We start from the raw sequence: 15,759 nt of genomic DNA on the forward strand, positions 1-15,759 counted from the left end.
TAATGAAATAAATTTAGAATATATAAAAAGCATGGACACATGTAATAGTTGTTTTCCCTTTATAACACTCCGGCATAGCTTAACTCTTCACTTTCCATTGACGTCCACCGACGTCCAAAACATTTTGACTGGCAGGGGTGTGGAAGCGACTTATTTTTATGACTTTAAGAACAGACAAATAAGAATAATGAATGAACTAAAAAATATTGCAGAGGAATAAAAATGATCTCAAATGTTCTTTTCAAACCAGACAAAAAAATTAACCAATTTGTAACGAAACGCAATAAGAAATGGATCGGAGGTCCATGGATGTTTTTAATAACAATTCCGTTTTTTGGGGCGGGTCCGAGTTCAGTCGGCGGCGGCGGCGGTTTCCTGAACGGCCGCCAGCGTGTCAGCATACTGGAATTGCGGTCCGCTTTGGTAGTCCAGCATGTCCAGGGCCACCTCGCAGCTCTCCTTGACCACGCGCTGAGCGTCGGCGCGGTAGCGGCGCAGCACGTCCAGGCACTCGTCGCGGCCGATGGCGCCCAGGGCCTCGGCCGCCTCGTGGCGCACCATGGCGCTCTCGGCGCCGCCGCGCTCCAAGACGGCGCGGAGCGCCGGCACCGCCGCCGGGTCCCGCATCTGGCCCAGCACGTAGCCGATCTCGTGGCGGAACAGGGCGCCCGAGCACAGGAGACCTGGCGAGCCGACGGGAAAACGAGATGGTGTGAGCCGGGTGATGCCCGTCCGACGACGCTCCGGTTTCCCGTGTGCGGTCGATTGGTTGCCGGTCTTTTGTTAAACCCAAAAAAAACCTTGACAGCTAGCATTGGACTGCCAACTCCCGCTTCAAAACGGATTGGACGTCCGTCTGTCCACTGGCGATCAACCCACTTCGTGTGGAGTCGATTGGTCGCCGGTCTTTTGGTCGCCCCGACCGCAACAATGGGCGACCAAAAGACCGGCGGCAAAACAAGGTAAAACAAGACGGTCTACACATGAATAAAAGCCAAAAATGGCAACGAGGAGTTTCACCGAGCCGACGTGTGAGTGTATTCAAGAGTTTGTATGTACATGCGTTGCTGTCCCTTTAAGAAGCGACGTCAGTCAGTCGGTCTTAACAAGTTCTCCAACAAAAAACAATCAAAGTCCGGGAAATGTGGAGCTTTTCTTTAGACTAATAATTATTAGGGCATTAAGTATGACTAAATAGTCATTGGCAGTTTGTATTTAGGGAATTTGAGCAACCATTTCAATGGTCATTATCAATAGCCTTCCTGGCGACCAAAAGAGCGGTGACCAATGGACGTGTACCCCGGTTTCCGTCTCATTGCACGTCTCACCCACCGTCTCCCAGGGCGAGCACCGCCTCCCGGCCGCCGAGGTTGCGCAACGCGAACATGGCCCTGTAACGTTGGAAGAGCGGCAGGCTCTCGTCCAGCAGGGCGGCGCGCAGCTCGGCCGCGCTGCCGGCGGGGGCGGCCGGCGCCGGGTCCACCGAGTCGTACGGGTTCCCGTCGCCGTCGGCGCCCCCGCTCGCCAGCCACTCCAGGCGCCGCACGGCCAGCTGGCACGTCTCCGCCACCTGTGTTTAAAAAAAAAACGTCAGCCAGACCAAACCGGAAGTGAACCAAAACCAAAAGGAACCCAAAAAGAAGTCATTCAATCAATTAGCAATGTAGCACAAGTGGCCTACCTCCACCACTGGATCCTGGCTGTAGGACTTGAGCAGATCCAGGACCGAAGGATCCCCGATGGCTCCTAGCGCTTCCCCTGCGCGCCGACGGACGGAGAGAGGTCAGCGGGTACCGTCGGAAAATGGCCGCCGGCCACGTCGCCCGCCGGACTCACCCGCCTCGTGGCGCACCATGGGGTCCTGGCGCGTGTCGGCCAGTACGGCGCCGAGGACAGGGATGGCGCGGGTGTCCTGCATCTGGCCCAGACAGTAAGCCAGCTCGTGCTTGAGCAGAGCCGAGTCGTCCACGAACGCTTTGCTGATCCACTCCACCGCCTCGGCGCCTACCCAAAAATAAACCAAAGCATAAAAATGGGGCCAATGACCGATGACCAGCTCACATCCCACTTTACCTCCGAGGTTCTTAAGGGTGAACAGGGCGCGGAACCGCTGCGTCAGGACCTGATCGGGGTCCACCAGAACGGAACCCACCGCGGCCAGCTCCTCCGGACTGGCCGCCATCCTGTGGAGAAAAGTGAGTCGATGAATCATCGATTATTATTGTCAATCGTCTACATGTACAGAAATAAATGTTTAAAAAAAAGCTTAGGATATGTATTAGTAAAAGTCTATAAAAGATTTGGATCCCTTTAAAACGTTGACTTGAGCATGGGGGTGAATGAATTTCATTTGATAATCGAGTAGTCGAATAATCGCGGCAGCCTTAATAGACACACAATCAATTCTCCGCCCACATTTATTGACCAACTGTCACATTGATTGTTCCATACAATAACATTGAAGCTATCCAGACGTTGTCATCCCAAACTATTCATATTTAGAGCGTCAACAATTCGTTGCATAAACTAGCAACTGCGCTACACGTGCTAAACGAAGCTAAGTTACTAGCCAATTATCCTATTCTTATTCAAAGCGGCTGTGGTTGTCACGCCACCAGCGACGGTAATACAACCTTATCTCGTTGTATAAAAAACGAAAAAGAAAGCAAACACTCACGCGAAAACGAAAGAAGTGGACTCACAACCACTCGAAACGTTAGCTAAGCACCGGCACACCGTCAACCGCGAATAACTTCCGTATACGTCACAGAGGCGCGACAAATGCACGGTTGGTTGGATAACATTTACGTAAAGAACGCTTGTGATCGGTGGGTGCGTACTGTACTGGTGGCCATCTTTGGTCAGAAGACACTCATTTTGTGATATTTTCAAATAAAAAGGGTAACAATATTTTATTGAATGGAAAATGGCAAAAAAAACGTTGATTTTTTTAAGTGTAACAAAACAAAGTAGATATATTTTTTATTTCAATGAAAATTTGAATACATTTGGGACCTGTAACATTCATAATACTATATAAATTCATCCATTTTTTTCAACACCTTATCCTTGTCAGGGTTGAATCTATAAATACATTAAATGAATTCATGTATATTTGATATTTTTCCATGGAATACATGTCTAACTTGACGTATTCCTTTCAGTTGTTGTTATTTTCATTTGAATCTTTTAACCTAACCTAACTTTATCGTTTACATTCTCCACTCGAAATCTTGAAATGATACGAGGGATCTACTTTTATTTTGGAGCGATTGCGAGCGGAAGTGTGCCTTTAGAAGCTTCCGGAACGGGAGCAGTGAGGAAAGGTAGGCGGAAAGCAACACCTGCGACTGATCGTGCGTGCGTGCGTGCGTGCGTGCGTGCGCGGGACTTTACGTCTTTTGGGACGAGCGCACGCCGCCGGAGCTTTTTCGTATGCAAATGAGGAAGAAAGGGGAGGAGCCTTAGCGCAGAAATCCATCCTCCCTTGTCTCCTCGGACGACGCCACACGGCCCGCGCATCTTCATCTTCCTCCTCGTCCTCGTGGATGGTAAACGTTTGAGGAGGAAGGCGCCTCCTCCTCCTCCTCCTCCTCCTCCTCAGTCTTCAGCATCAGGTAATTAATTAGACGACAATCGACGGCAATGGCCCCGCGCGCGCGCGCATTGTGCGCGTTCGCGTGAACGCACCTCATCCTCCATTGTTGTGTCTTGTGGATGGATGCATGCGTTCTTCCTTCGTGGGTTGTTATGGTGAACGAAAGCCAACCAAAGGTTGACAACTAGAACGGAAACAGTTTTTTCTTTCCCGGAAATGAATCAAACATGGGTTTATATGTGCTAATGATGTAAAAAACGTGTTTATATGTGTTAGCTATCATTCAGAAACTAATAATACCTGTTCACATTTATTTACATTATTATGTTTGAGGTATTTAAAAACATCACGAACCAGATAAATACCACCATTTTGTAAAAAAAAAAAACTAAAAACAATAATTTTTAAATTGCTCTGTAAAGTTCTGTAGGTGACATTCTGTTTATTTGGGGTAAATAAAATGTCACTTGCTGTTATTTTTGGGTCACTTCCTGTTGATTCTGGGTCAATTACATGTGACTTCCTGTTGATTTTAGGTCACTTCCTACTTCCTAGTGGATTCTCTTCATTAGTCACTCCCAGTGGATTCTGGGCATTTAAACTTCACTTTTTTTGGAGTCTGTGTCCATTTCTGTTGCTTTTGTGTCACTTCCTGTACATTTTGGGGCACTTCCTGTTCTGTTGGATTCTTAAAATTTACACGTCGGATTGTTTTGTTGTTTTGACAGTTTCAGAGCAAGTGGCCATGTGGCTACCGTTCCTCCTCGTCCTGGTTTTGGGGGCCCTGCCGTATGCCGGGGCCGCCGCCGCCGCCGCCGCCGGCACTTCCTGTCCGGCGAGCTGTCGATGTTACAGCCTGACGGTGGAGTGCGGCTCCACCAGCCTGCCGTCTTTGCCCAAACACGTACCTACGCTCACGCAGGTAATTAAGTCCTTTTTTAAAACCTACCAAAAACTTCAAAATCCAACGCTTGTTAAAAATATTGTGTTTTTCAATACTACTACTAAACGAGTGAATTGAACATTCATTGCCGTCAATGGCAGAAAATGTCGAACCTCCAAAACATGTTTTTTTTCTTTCTGTCCAAACCTTGGCGAAAAGACGCTGTTCCTGCAGGACAACGTGATCGCTCAGATCCGCCGGCAGGACCTGAGCCCGCTGGCGCACCTGCGCTACCTCTACCTGCAGGTAAGCAAGGCGGCGTGGCACACAATGTCGGCTACCCCGTGACGCCCGGGCGTCCGTCCCCCATCCTTTGGTAGAACAACAGCATCTCGTCGGTGGAGGCGGGCTCCTTCCAGAAGCAGGCGCGGCTGCTGGAACTGGCGCTGGACGGCAACCGCATCCACTCGCCCACGGCCGACACCTTCCGCGGCCTGGACCACCTGCGCATCCTCTACCTGGCCGCCAACCACATCACGCGCCTGCTGGACTTCACCTTTCGCGGGCTGCAGGTAGGCGCGCGCTGCCCGAAAACTGGCGCAGAATTCCGTCGGTCCGTGGCGGGAACAGGTTAGGGCGGAGCTATAAGAGGGGAGGGCCTAGAGCACGTGTCAAAGTGGCGGCCTGGGGGCCAAATCTGGCCCCCAGGCCGCATCATTTGGTGTGGCCCGCGAAAGTCAATGATGAGTGCCTTGTGACTTTCTGTTTTAGGATCAAATTCAAATGAAGAGTATAGATGTGTATTAAATTTCCTGATTGTCCCCCTTTTAAATCAATCATTGTCATTTTTTAAATCCATTTTTTCTGTGTTTTTCGTTCAAAAATCATTTTGTCAAATCTAAAAATATATTTAAAAAAGCTCAAATAAACATTGTTTTAGATCGATAAAAAACGGTATATTCAAGGCTTTTTAATCCAGTTGTTTTAATCCATTTATAAAAACAATAATCTAAATATTAGATCTAAATTGGTCCGGCCCAGTATAGATGTATATTCAATTTCCTGATTTTCCCCCTTTTAAATCAATCATTGAATTTTTTTAATCAATCAAAGGCTAAAAAGGAATGGGCGGGGCAAACAAATGGTAGGTGAAGGGCTGGGCTAAAAGGCAGTGGGTGGGGCAAAAAAATGGTAGGGCAAGGGCTGGGCTAAAAAAGAATGGGCGTGGCAAAAACGGTAGCTAGGTGAAGGGCTGGGCTAAAAGGCAGTGGGCGGGGCAAAACAATGGTAGGGCAAGGGCTGGGCTAAAATGGAATGGGCGGGGCAAAAAAGGGAAGTTGACCACGGCGCCCGTTCACCGTGCAGCGCCTCCAGGAGCTTCACCTGCAGCGCAACGGCATCGAGGTCCTGGCCGATCGGGCGCTGGCCGGCCTCACGTCGCTGGCGCTGCTGGACCTGAGCGGGAACCGCCTCCACACCATGAGCGCCGCCGCGCTGCGCCCGCTGGTCAGCCTGCAGGTGCTCCGCATCACGGGTGAGAGCCGGCGCCGACACGCGAGGGCCCCGGCCGGCCGGCCGGCCGGCGGCGTTTCTCCGCCGCCGCCGCCGCCGCCGCCGCCGCCAACGCCGATGTCTTTTTGCGCCGGCTTTCCGTCCCAGAGAACCCGTGGCGCTGCGACTGCGCCCTCCACTGGCTGCGGCGCTGGATGGACCAGGAGGGCCAGCGGCTGCTGAGCTCGTCGGAGCGGCGGCTGGCGTGCCGGGAGCCGCCGCGCCTGTCCCGGCTGGGCCTGCTGGAGGTGCCCCCCAACAGCCTGGTGTGCATCCCGCCCCTGCTGCAGCTGGAGCCCCGCAGCCTGGCCGTGCGCCTCGGCGACAGCCTGCGCGTCTCCTGCCACGCCTCCGGCTACCCCAGGCCGCAGGTGAGAGGGCGGCGCCGTGGTCGGCGGGTTCACTTCTCAAGTGAGGTGACTTCCTGTTGATTTGGGGGGAATACCGGCTCACTTCCTGCTCATGCTGGGTCACTTCCTGCTTGATATTATTTGGGGCATTCTTGACATGTCATCTCTACATGTCAAAGTCACTTCCTGTTGATTTTGGGTCACCAGCAGGTCACTTCCTGTTCATGTTAGGTCACCAGCAGGTCACTTCCTGTTCATGTTGGGTCACTTCCTGTTGAGTTTGGATCATAAGCAGGTCACTCACTTCCTGTTGATTTTGGGTCACCAGCAGGTCACTTCCTGTTCATGTTGGGTCACCAGCAGGTCAATTCCTGTTCATGTTGGGTCACTTCCTGTTGATTTTGGGTCATGTGCAGGTCACACCCTGTTTATGTTTGGTGACTTCCTGTTGATTTTGGAACATGAGCAGATCACTTTCTCTTCATGTTGGGTCACTTCCTGTTGATTTTGGCTCATGTGCAGGTCACTTTTTGTTTATGTTGGGTTACTTCCAGTTGATTTTGGGTGTGCAGCAGGTCACTTCCTATTCATGTTGGGTCACTTCCGGTTGATTTTGGGACATGATCAGAGCAGGTCACTTACTGTTGATTTTAGGACATGAGCAGGTTACTTCCTGTTCATGTTTGGTGACTTCCTGTTGATTTTGGGACATGAGCAGGTCACTTACTGTTGATTTTAGGACATGAGCAGGGTACTTCGTGTTCATGTTTGGTCACTTCCTGTTGATTTTGGGACATGAGCAGGTCACTTCCTGTTCATGTTGGGTCACTTCCTGTTGATTTTGGGACATGAGCAGGTCACTTCCTGTTCATGTTGGGTCACTTCCTATTGGTTTTGGGGCATTAGCGATCACTTCCTGCTCATGTTGAGCTTCACGTCCATTGCTGTCTGCTAATATTTTGGCGCCCCTCGCAGGTGACGTGGAGAAAAGCGTCTTCGGCCAAGGCGTCGCCGGGGCCCCGAGGATTGGTGCGGGACCTGGGCGCCCCGGGCCCCGGGGATCCTCCCGCCGCCGTCCCGCCGCAAAAGAAGGAGGTCGCCGCCAACTTTGACCCCGACACGGGCAGCGGCATGCTTTTCCTCAGCAACGTGACGGCGGCGCACGCCGGCTTCTACGAGTGCGAGGCGTGGAACGCGGGCGGCGCCGCCCGCCTCACCTTCCGGCTGGCCGTCAACTCGTCGGGGGGGGCGGAGCCCGACCGGGAGGCGGCGGCGCGGCCCCGCCCCGGCGGCGGCCACGTGAGCCGGGAGCCGCTGTACGCGCTGGGCAGCATGGCCTTCGGCGCCCTGGGGGCGGCCACGCAGACGGCCATCGCCGCCGGCATCTCGCTGCTGGCGCTCACCGCCCTGTTGCTGCTCGCCATGATCTACGCTCGACAGCTGCGAGGACACAAAGAGGCGCACGCCGCCGCCGCCGCCGCCCACAAGGTACGCCCGTCTCAACCCAATTTTGCTCGCTCGGTTTGGATTGCCCCCACTTAAATGGCGGTGAAAATGGCGGGCGGCCATGTTGGCAGGGGCAACATTCCTATCAAATTCAATGCATTTCCATTCAAATCAAGTCAGAACAATCTTCTGTGACGCCGTTGTCTGCCATTGACCACACGAGACGTCCAATCCCTTTGAAGTGATGGGGTGGAACATTGGTTGGTTCGCTGCCAAACTCCCACCTCACCCGGTTTGGACGCCTACGAGTGAGAAACTGGTTTTATTCGTGAAATGCATTGACATTCAAGCCACTATGTTATTTCTCGCCTGGACTCGTTTCAATTCAGTGTCCTTACGATTTTTCCAAAATAAATCTGGAATCAATCTTTGCGATGGTCAGGAGGAGAGCATCCTGTACGTCAACGACTACTCGGACGGCCCGACGACGTTCGCCCAGCTGGAGGAGTTCCGAGACGAGCGCGGCCACGAGATGTTCGTCCTCAACCGCGCCAAAGCCGTGGCGCCCCCGACCCGGCCCCGCCCCGCCCCCTCCGACGGCCGCCCGGCCGACGGCGGCAGGATGGCGGGGGAGGGCGTGGAGGCGGAGCCCGAGGGGGAGGGGCTCCCTCTCAACCGCGCCGGCCTATTCGCCGACTCTCGGATGGCGTACGAGATCCACTGCTGAAGCTTTGACGAACTTTACGCCCGGGGCCCGTCTTTTCGGCGCTCGGACTTTCGGGTAAACAAAACGTGCCCAAAAAAAAAAAAACCTAATGACTTTTGGACCAAAAATACAAACGAACGCCACACTGGAAAGAAAAATGGAATGCGGGCAAAAAATGTTTGGCTGAAATGCTCTCTTTTCTTTTTTTAGTCAAATTAAAAAACTAGATTACTGTAAAAATTATTAAAATTGCAGAAAATTAAAAAAATATATACATATTCTTTGAGAATGAATAACACAATGCTGCATTTTTTCAGTCATTCAATTTCATTTATTTATCATTTAAAATAAAATTAAAAATTACCGTGAAGAATAATAAAATTGCTGAAAATTAAAAAATATATATATATACATATATATATATATATTCTTTGAGAATGAACAACACAATGATGCATTTTTTTAGTTATTCAATTTAATTTATTTATTATTTAAAATAAAATAAAAAATTACCGTGAAGAATAATAAAATTGCTGAAATATTTTTTTAAAATTAATATATTCTGCAAGAATGAACAACACAATGCATTTTTTTTAGATATTCAATTTGATGTATTCATTATTTAAATGATTAGCCACGGCTGATAGGTTCATCCTGATTACTTAATTCATTGCAGAAAATAAATCAAAGTTGATGCGATTAATCTACGGCTATATGTATTACAGACGAATAAAATTAATCTATGATCGGATTGATCACTGTTAAATGCGATTAAAATATGACTGGATTACTCTGTGGATCAATTGATGAAATATTTTTTTAAAATTAAAAATGATAACTCATTCTTACATTAAGACTTTGGCAGCCATTGATAGATTAATTGTGGCCAATTGCAATTTATTGCAGCAAGTTAATTGTTAATTTAGTTTGATCTATCCCTGGATTGAATGTTATTAAAGGCGGGAATAACTTTGAACAAAAATAGAAGAAAATGTATTATTTGCCTATTTTGAAAAATGCAAATATTTTTCTGCACTTCATCTCAAATAATATATCCATGCATTCCCATGATTTTTTATACCGAAATGAGTCTTGTCTACCATTGACGTCGATGAACGTCCCATGCATTTGAAATCTAAAAACATTGGACGTTTATTTTTTTCGCCCTTGACTTTCCAGTGTGTCCATTTTGCCTGTTTTTTTAAGCTAATGTGTTGTGCTCGTTAGCATGTGGTCTTGATGTGTTTTTAGTCTCGTTCTAGTTGTACTTTTCACTCTTGTTTTTTTTTCCCGTCTACAACAACGGCAACATTTCTTATCTTGAAGCTTTTGGGGCCATTGGAGCCAAAGCTGACCAACTTGTCAATAAAACAAGCTACATTGCTAGCGTGTTTGCTCATTAGCATCATTTAGGACGGGCTAACAAGTTTGTTGCTGCTAGCTAGCGTTTGATTCATTTTGCTTAGCCACATGTTGGGGTGTCGTAGCAATACTTTGGCTACTTTCTGGATCATTAATATTAGCGTGACTCTTCCGTTAGCCACTTTTAGACATTAAAATAGAAATCGATTTTTTTTGTCGTTCTCGAGACATGTACTGGCACTTCGCGAGGTCGATCGTCTCCTTTCCCACCGCCATGAAGGCCACACGTTCCTCCGATCCGCCCACTGGGCCGCTAGAGGGCGCCCTCGTGCCCCGGCCAGCTTCCATTGAGTCAGACAGCTGAGTCACTCGCCGAGTCCACTTAACTCTTGAGAAACACGGAGCGAATGTGAAGTGCGAAAAGAGTATTTGTTTTTTTTTCCCCTTTCCCGTGTGCTTTTTGGCTTGAGGCGGCTGGCAACATGCTGACGGTGACCCTCAGGACGCTCCAGCAACAGACTTTTAAAATTCACATCGACGACGAGGAGACGGTGAGTCAAAGTTGTTCGAGGTAAACACGGCGGACCGGCGGGCTAGCTTGAAACATACGCTGCTTCTAGCTTCGCTTAGCCCACTTGCGAGGCAGTTGCGCGCACCTGGACGACTTAAGCTCGTAGTAAAAAGTTTATTTTCAATAATGAACGGTTTGGGAAAGTATGGAAATGTGCCACAGAAGGGAGGGGGACGCAAGTACAAGTGATTGCGGGACATCAAGCCACCCACCCACCCGCGCGCGAGAAGTCACCGGAGTGAAGCTAGCTGAAGTGTGAGAGTCGTATGCGCCGGTGTACTTCAACATAAAAGAAGTGTAGCGTTTTAAATCGCACCGCGGTGTATTTAGACCTCGTTTTAAGAGAAGGGTGTTTGAGAAAATCAACTAAATTGTTCGACCAACGGCGCAACGATATTTTAATAAGCAGTTTTTATTAAAAACCCGATCATCGTTTTCCTGTATTTTGAAACCGCCGCAAAAAACGAAGCGTCCTTGCCAATGGATTCGACTCTTATCGGTGTCAGTGAATGACACTGCAAGATTCCTCATTGTTTGTGTCCTAAATGTCCTTAAAAATGTGCGTATTTTCTTTTTAAACCATGTTGGACAAACGCTAACGCAACGGTGTGTATGTTGAACGCTAGGTTGTTGTAATATCTTAACTCGAAGTTGTTTTAAGATCAATACTAGCCTTAAAGAAACACTACTCAACCGTGGACGTACAATGGAATAAATGCCACTTCTAAATGAGTTACAAGTTACATTTTGAAACAAGAAATCTGTCATTGTAGCAAGTAAAAATGCTTTCAAAAAGTATTTCTTACTGTTATAATACTATTTCATGGATTAGAGCACAGGTGTCAAAGTGGCGGCCCGGGGGCCAAATCTGGACCGCCGCATCATTTTGTGCGGCCCGAGAAAGTCAATGATGAGTGCCGACTTTCTGTTTTAGGATCAAATTAAAATGAAGAGTATAGATGTATATTACATTTCCTGATTTCCCCCCTTTTAAATCAATAATTGTCATTTTTAATAATTTTTTCTGTGTTTTTAGTTCAAAAATCATTTTGTAAAATCTAAAAATATATTTTTAAAAAAGCTAAAATAAACATTACAATAAACATACAAAACTAAACCAAAATAAACATACAAAAAAAAATTGTACATTAAAGAATCCTGTACAAAAGTTGTTATACGGCACTTGTGTCAAAGTGGTGGCCCGGGGGCCAAATCTGGCCCGCCACATCATGTTGAGCGGCCCGAGAAAGTAAATCATTAGTGCCGACTTTCTGTTTTAGGATCAAATTCAAATGAAGAGTATAGATGGATATTACATTTCCTGATTTCCCCCCTTTTAAATCAATCATTGTCATTTTTAATCATTTTTTCTGTGTTTTTAGTTCAAAAATCATTTTGTCAAATCTAAAAAAAGCTCAAATAAACATTGTTTTAGAGCTATGAAAAACGGAATATTCAGGGCTTTTAATCCAGTTTTTTTAATCCATTTATAAAAAAATAAATCTAAATATTATATCTAAACTGGTCGGCCCACATAAAATCGAGTTGACGTTAATGCGGCCCGCGAACCAACCAGAGTCTGACACCCTTGGATTAGAGCTAGAGCCTGATGTTTTTTTTTTTTACTAGGAACACATTCTTGGTGAGACCTTTTTTGGGCCACTTTTTAGGAAAAATGCTTTGTTTTGTTTTGGTCAGGTGAAAGCGTTGAAGGAGAGAATCGCAGAGGAGCGAGGCCAGGATGCGTTTCCCGCTGGAGGACAGAAGCTCATCTACGCAGGTGATGGTCGTCGTTACCGCCACGGCTAATGAGCGCTAGCTAACGCGACATGTCGTCGGCGACGGCAGGAAAAATCTTGAACGACGACACGGCGCTCAAAGAATACAACATCAGCGAGAAGAACTTTGTCGTGGTCATGGTCACCAAGGTCAGATTTGCCTTCTTGTCAAGTCTCCGGCGGCCATCGACGGACGGGCTCGACGTCCAATTCTTTTGAACTGGGAGGAGCCAACGTTTGTTTGAAAAAGTCATTCTGCTCATTTGCAGACCAAAGCAGAACCCGCGCCACCAAGCCCTCCAAAGTCAACCTCCCAATCGCCGACGCCCTCGTCGACGTCGGACCCGCCTCCTTCAACTTTAAGCTCCTCCCCCCCCTCGTCCGTCCCGCCGCAAGAAACCGCCGAGCCCCAGTCGTCGGAGGCGGCGGCGGCGCCGCCCGCCCCGGAGAACACCCCCACCACTTCTCCGGAGGACACGTCCCCCCCGACGGGCACCGTCCGAGACCCCCCGTCCGGGAAAAGCCATCCGGCGGAATCGGCCCAGACGGACCCCGCGGGGACGGAGGAGGCGGCCGGTCCCACCGCCGACCACTCGTCGGATTCCGGGTGAGTTGACTCGTTTCCTTCCTGCCATTTGTTTTCAACTGGGAAGCCTGGCAGGGCTTTTGTGATGGATAACCGGCGTCATCTCAAATACAGTGGTACCTCGACATACGATCGTCATCCGTTCCCAGACTGAGATGGTATGACGAGCTTTTCGTCACTCGAGCGGACGTTTCCCATTGAAATGAATTGAAAACAAAGTAATTTGTTCCAACCCTCTGAAAAAAACACCAAAAAGAGGATATTAGATTGGAAAACATGTTTGATTTCTTCTAATTCGCCATATATTGACAAAGTAACACATAACTAGTGGTTTAATAGTAATAAAATGTGTGCAGTGGAAATGCAAAGTCCGCCCAGTGCTCGTAGAAAGATTTTATACACGAAAGAGATGCAAAAAAAGGACAGTGCCATGGCTATCTGGCTTGGTCGCATCACCAAATTTTGACCGCATCTCGGGCGAATTATCTCATTGAAATTTCCGTCGTAAGACGAGCATATGGTACGACGAGCGGTCGTATGACCAGGTACCACTGTATGACGATAGCAAAAGAAAAATGAATTTTAGTAGTAGCGTATTTTCTTGCATATCCACCATTTTTGTCGCTCCCAAAAAATGATGACTCAATGGAGGGTACGGCTTATATGCACACAAATTAGACTTGACATGCACGAAAGGCCATAACACAAGACAATGTGGCCAATATGGTCATTTATTTCAAACTAGAGAAAAGATAAACAGATAAAACGCTTAACAAAAAATATTTTGACCTCTGTATGCCAGAAAATACGCTAGTCAATAATTCACGTCTGTACTGCAGCCCCCCGGTGGCCGACGAGCGAGGCCTGCTGGAGGAGGCGGCGTCCATTTTGGGTAAGAAAAGCCCAGCGTGACCTCCGGTAGGCCCGGCGGCGCGCTTTGGTGACGGGGCCCCGGCGCCCCTTGTCCTTGTCCCCGGGCAGTGACGGGCCAGGCCTACGAGAACCTAGTGTCGGAGATCGCCGCTATGGGCTACCGGCGCCAGGCCGTGGTGTCGGCGCTCCGGGCCAGCTACAACAACCCCGACCGCGCTGTGGAGTATTTGCTGACGGTCAGTGCGCCCTCCGTTGGCCGCCGTGGCAAACTGCGCCAAACGGATTTGGACCTCCATCGACGTTGACGACTTCCATTCCCGCCTACAGGGTCTCCCCGCCGCCGAGGCCGGTGACGCGGCACCCCTGGTGGACGTGCCCACGGACCGTCCATCGGATCGTCCATCGGATCGTCCATCGGATCGTCCATCGGATCGTCCATCGGACCCGCCTTCGACGGCGCCGGACCCGCCTTTGGTGTTGGACACAGCCGTGGCGGCGGCCGCCGCCGCCCGTGAGTGTGGAAAAAAGCGCCGCACTTTCCCGCCGCGCGGGTTGACGGCGCCCCGTTCCCGTAGGCCCGCCCGCCGACACGCCCGGGCGGAACCCTCTGGAGTTCCTGAGGAACCAGCCTCAGTTCCAGCAGATGCGTCAGATCATCCAGCAGAACCCAGCGCTGCTCCCGGCGCTTCTGCAGCAGCTGGGCCGAGACAACCCGCAACTCCTGCAGGTGGCGCCGCCTCGCCCTCGCCGTCTGGCGCCGAGCTCCGCCCCTGCTCACTCACTCACTCACTCCCTTTTTTTTGCCCTCTGTCGCCTGGCAGCAAATCACGCAGCACCAGGAACGCTTCGTCCAGATGCTGAACGAGCCGCAAGCCGGGGGCGGGGGAAGCGGCGGCGGTGGCGCCGGCGGCGGTGGCGGCGGCGGCGAGGGTGCCGAACCCCGGTCGGCATCACGCTCCAACTACATCCAGGTCACGCCGCAGGAGAAAGAAGCTATCGAGAGGGTCAGCCCCTTTTTTCATTCCACAACAAATAATGACTTTGTCCTCTTTCGGCGTCCAATCGTGTGTGTGGCTTCCTCTTATCCGGATGAGTTTAGAGGTGCTGTAAATTGAAAAAAAAAAAACGGGCATTTTTCTTCCACACACTCCAATCTGGCAACTTTTGAACCTTTTCATAGTTATTGCACCCAAAACAACGCATCAGGGAACGCCCTCCTTTTTTCAGCCATTCTGGTGGTGACGTCGCAACCAGAGCTCTGCGCTAGCTAGCTAGCTAGCGAGCTAGTACATTTTAAGAGAATATAATGCCTACGCTTAGCGTGCTAGCAGAACTCCCAATTATCGCAATTAATCTATCATTTAATCTTTTGATATTCATGGCTTAAATTAGCTGGAAGAAAAGCCATTTTTTCTTCAAATTTAATTCTATATTATCGCAGTGAATCTTTCATTTGGGCAATTTAGACATTTATTATTTGCTAGCTGGAGGAAATACAGATGACTCACTCACTATTCATCTCAATGAATCAATCTACTGACAAATTTTCAAAATGCGGTAGGTAGGTAGGCAATGAGTTGACGACGACGACGACGGCTGTCTTCTTTCACTTTTTTTCTGCCCTGGTTTGACTCAACATTGTGATTTTTGGATATTTTTGGTTTCAGTTAAAAGCGCTGGGCTTTCCCGAGGGTTTGGTCATCCAGGCGTACTTTGCCTGCGAGAAGAACGAAAACCTGGCAGCCAACTTCCTGCTGCAGCAAGCCTGGGACGACGAGTAGGTTTAGTTTTTTTTGTTTTTTGTTTGTCTGTCTGTCTGTTTGTTTATTTTTTTAATTTTTTTGGGTGGGGCCAGTTGGTTGTCCTCCCACCCCACCAAGCGAACCTTGAATAAACGTCACCTTTCACGGTTGGCTTTTCATAGGCTCTTTTTTTTTGCCTGATGGACGTGATTTTTGTCCTAAACTTCATGGCCAAACAAATGTTTTCGCTTTAAAAGATTTGAATCGAATAGATTGGACATTTGCAAAATGGGTCCTTTAGGAGACTGGTCTC

General features: G+C 49.0%; 3 protein-coding genes across 4 annotated transcripts; 2 read left to right on the top strand and 1 right to left on the bottom strand.

The window, feature by feature from the left end:
• Positions 1–45: 45 nt before the first annotated feature.
• Positions 46–2,769, bottom strand: LOC144078819 (deoxyhypusine hydroxylase-like). The gene is made up of 6 exons (XM_077607211.1): positions 2,678–2,769; positions 2,074–2,183; positions 1,837–2,004; positions 1,682–1,758; positions 1,333–1,570; positions 46–683 (listed from the first exon to the last, which is right to left on the bottom strand). The coding sequence occupies exons 2-6, from the start codon at positions 2,180–2,182 to the stop codon at positions 352–354; spliced, it is 924 nt and encodes a 307-aa protein (XP_077463337.1). The 5' UTR covers position 2,183; positions 2,678–2,769; the 3' UTR covers positions 46–351.
• A 511-nt stretch (positions 2,770–3,280) lies between these two features.
• LOC144078396 (leucine-rich repeat-containing protein 24-like) lies at positions 3,281–10,426 on the top strand. Of its 2 annotated transcripts, none has more exons than XM_077606428.1 (8): positions 3,281–3,617; positions 4,327–4,520; positions 4,701–4,787; positions 4,862–5,053; positions 5,847–6,015; positions 6,141–6,403; positions 7,358–7,870; positions 8,271–10,426. In XM_077606428.1, exons 2-8 carry the CDS (start codon positions 4,344–4,346, stop codon positions 8,553–8,555), a joined length of 1,686 nt encoding a protein of 561 aa, XP_077462554.1. In that variant the 5' UTR covers positions 3,281–3,617; positions 4,327–4,343; the 3' UTR covers positions 8,556–10,426. The 2 variants fall into 2 exon arrangements, with proteins under 2 accessions (XP_077462554.1, XP_077462553.1); XM_077606427.1 differs by lacking the exon at positions 3,281–3,617 and adding an exon at positions 3,685–3,774.
• Positions 10,300–15,625, top strand: LOC144078397 (UV excision repair protein RAD23 homolog B-like). The gene is made up of 10 exons (XM_077606430.1): positions 10,300–10,447; positions 12,166–12,247; positions 12,316–12,395; positions 12,515–12,852; positions 13,671–13,723; positions 13,813–13,940; positions 14,032–14,215; positions 14,280–14,431; positions 14,526–14,708; positions 15,372–15,625. Exons 1-10 carry the CDS (start codon positions 10,379–10,381, stop codon positions 15,483–15,485), a joined length of 1,383 nt encoding a protein of 460 aa, XP_077462556.1. The 5' UTR covers positions 10,300–10,378; the 3' UTR covers positions 15,486–15,625.
• The last annotated feature ends 134 nt before the right edge of the window (positions 15,626–15,759 follow it).

Source organism: Stigmatopora argus, chromosome 8, assembly GCF_051989625.1.
Source record: "Stigmatopora argus isolate UIUO_Sarg chromosome 8, RoL_Sarg_1.0, whole genome shotgun sequence".
In the NCBI taxonomy this organism is placed as follows: Eukaryota; Metazoa; Chordata; class Actinopteri; order Syngnathiformes; family Syngnathidae; genus Stigmatopora; species Stigmatopora argus.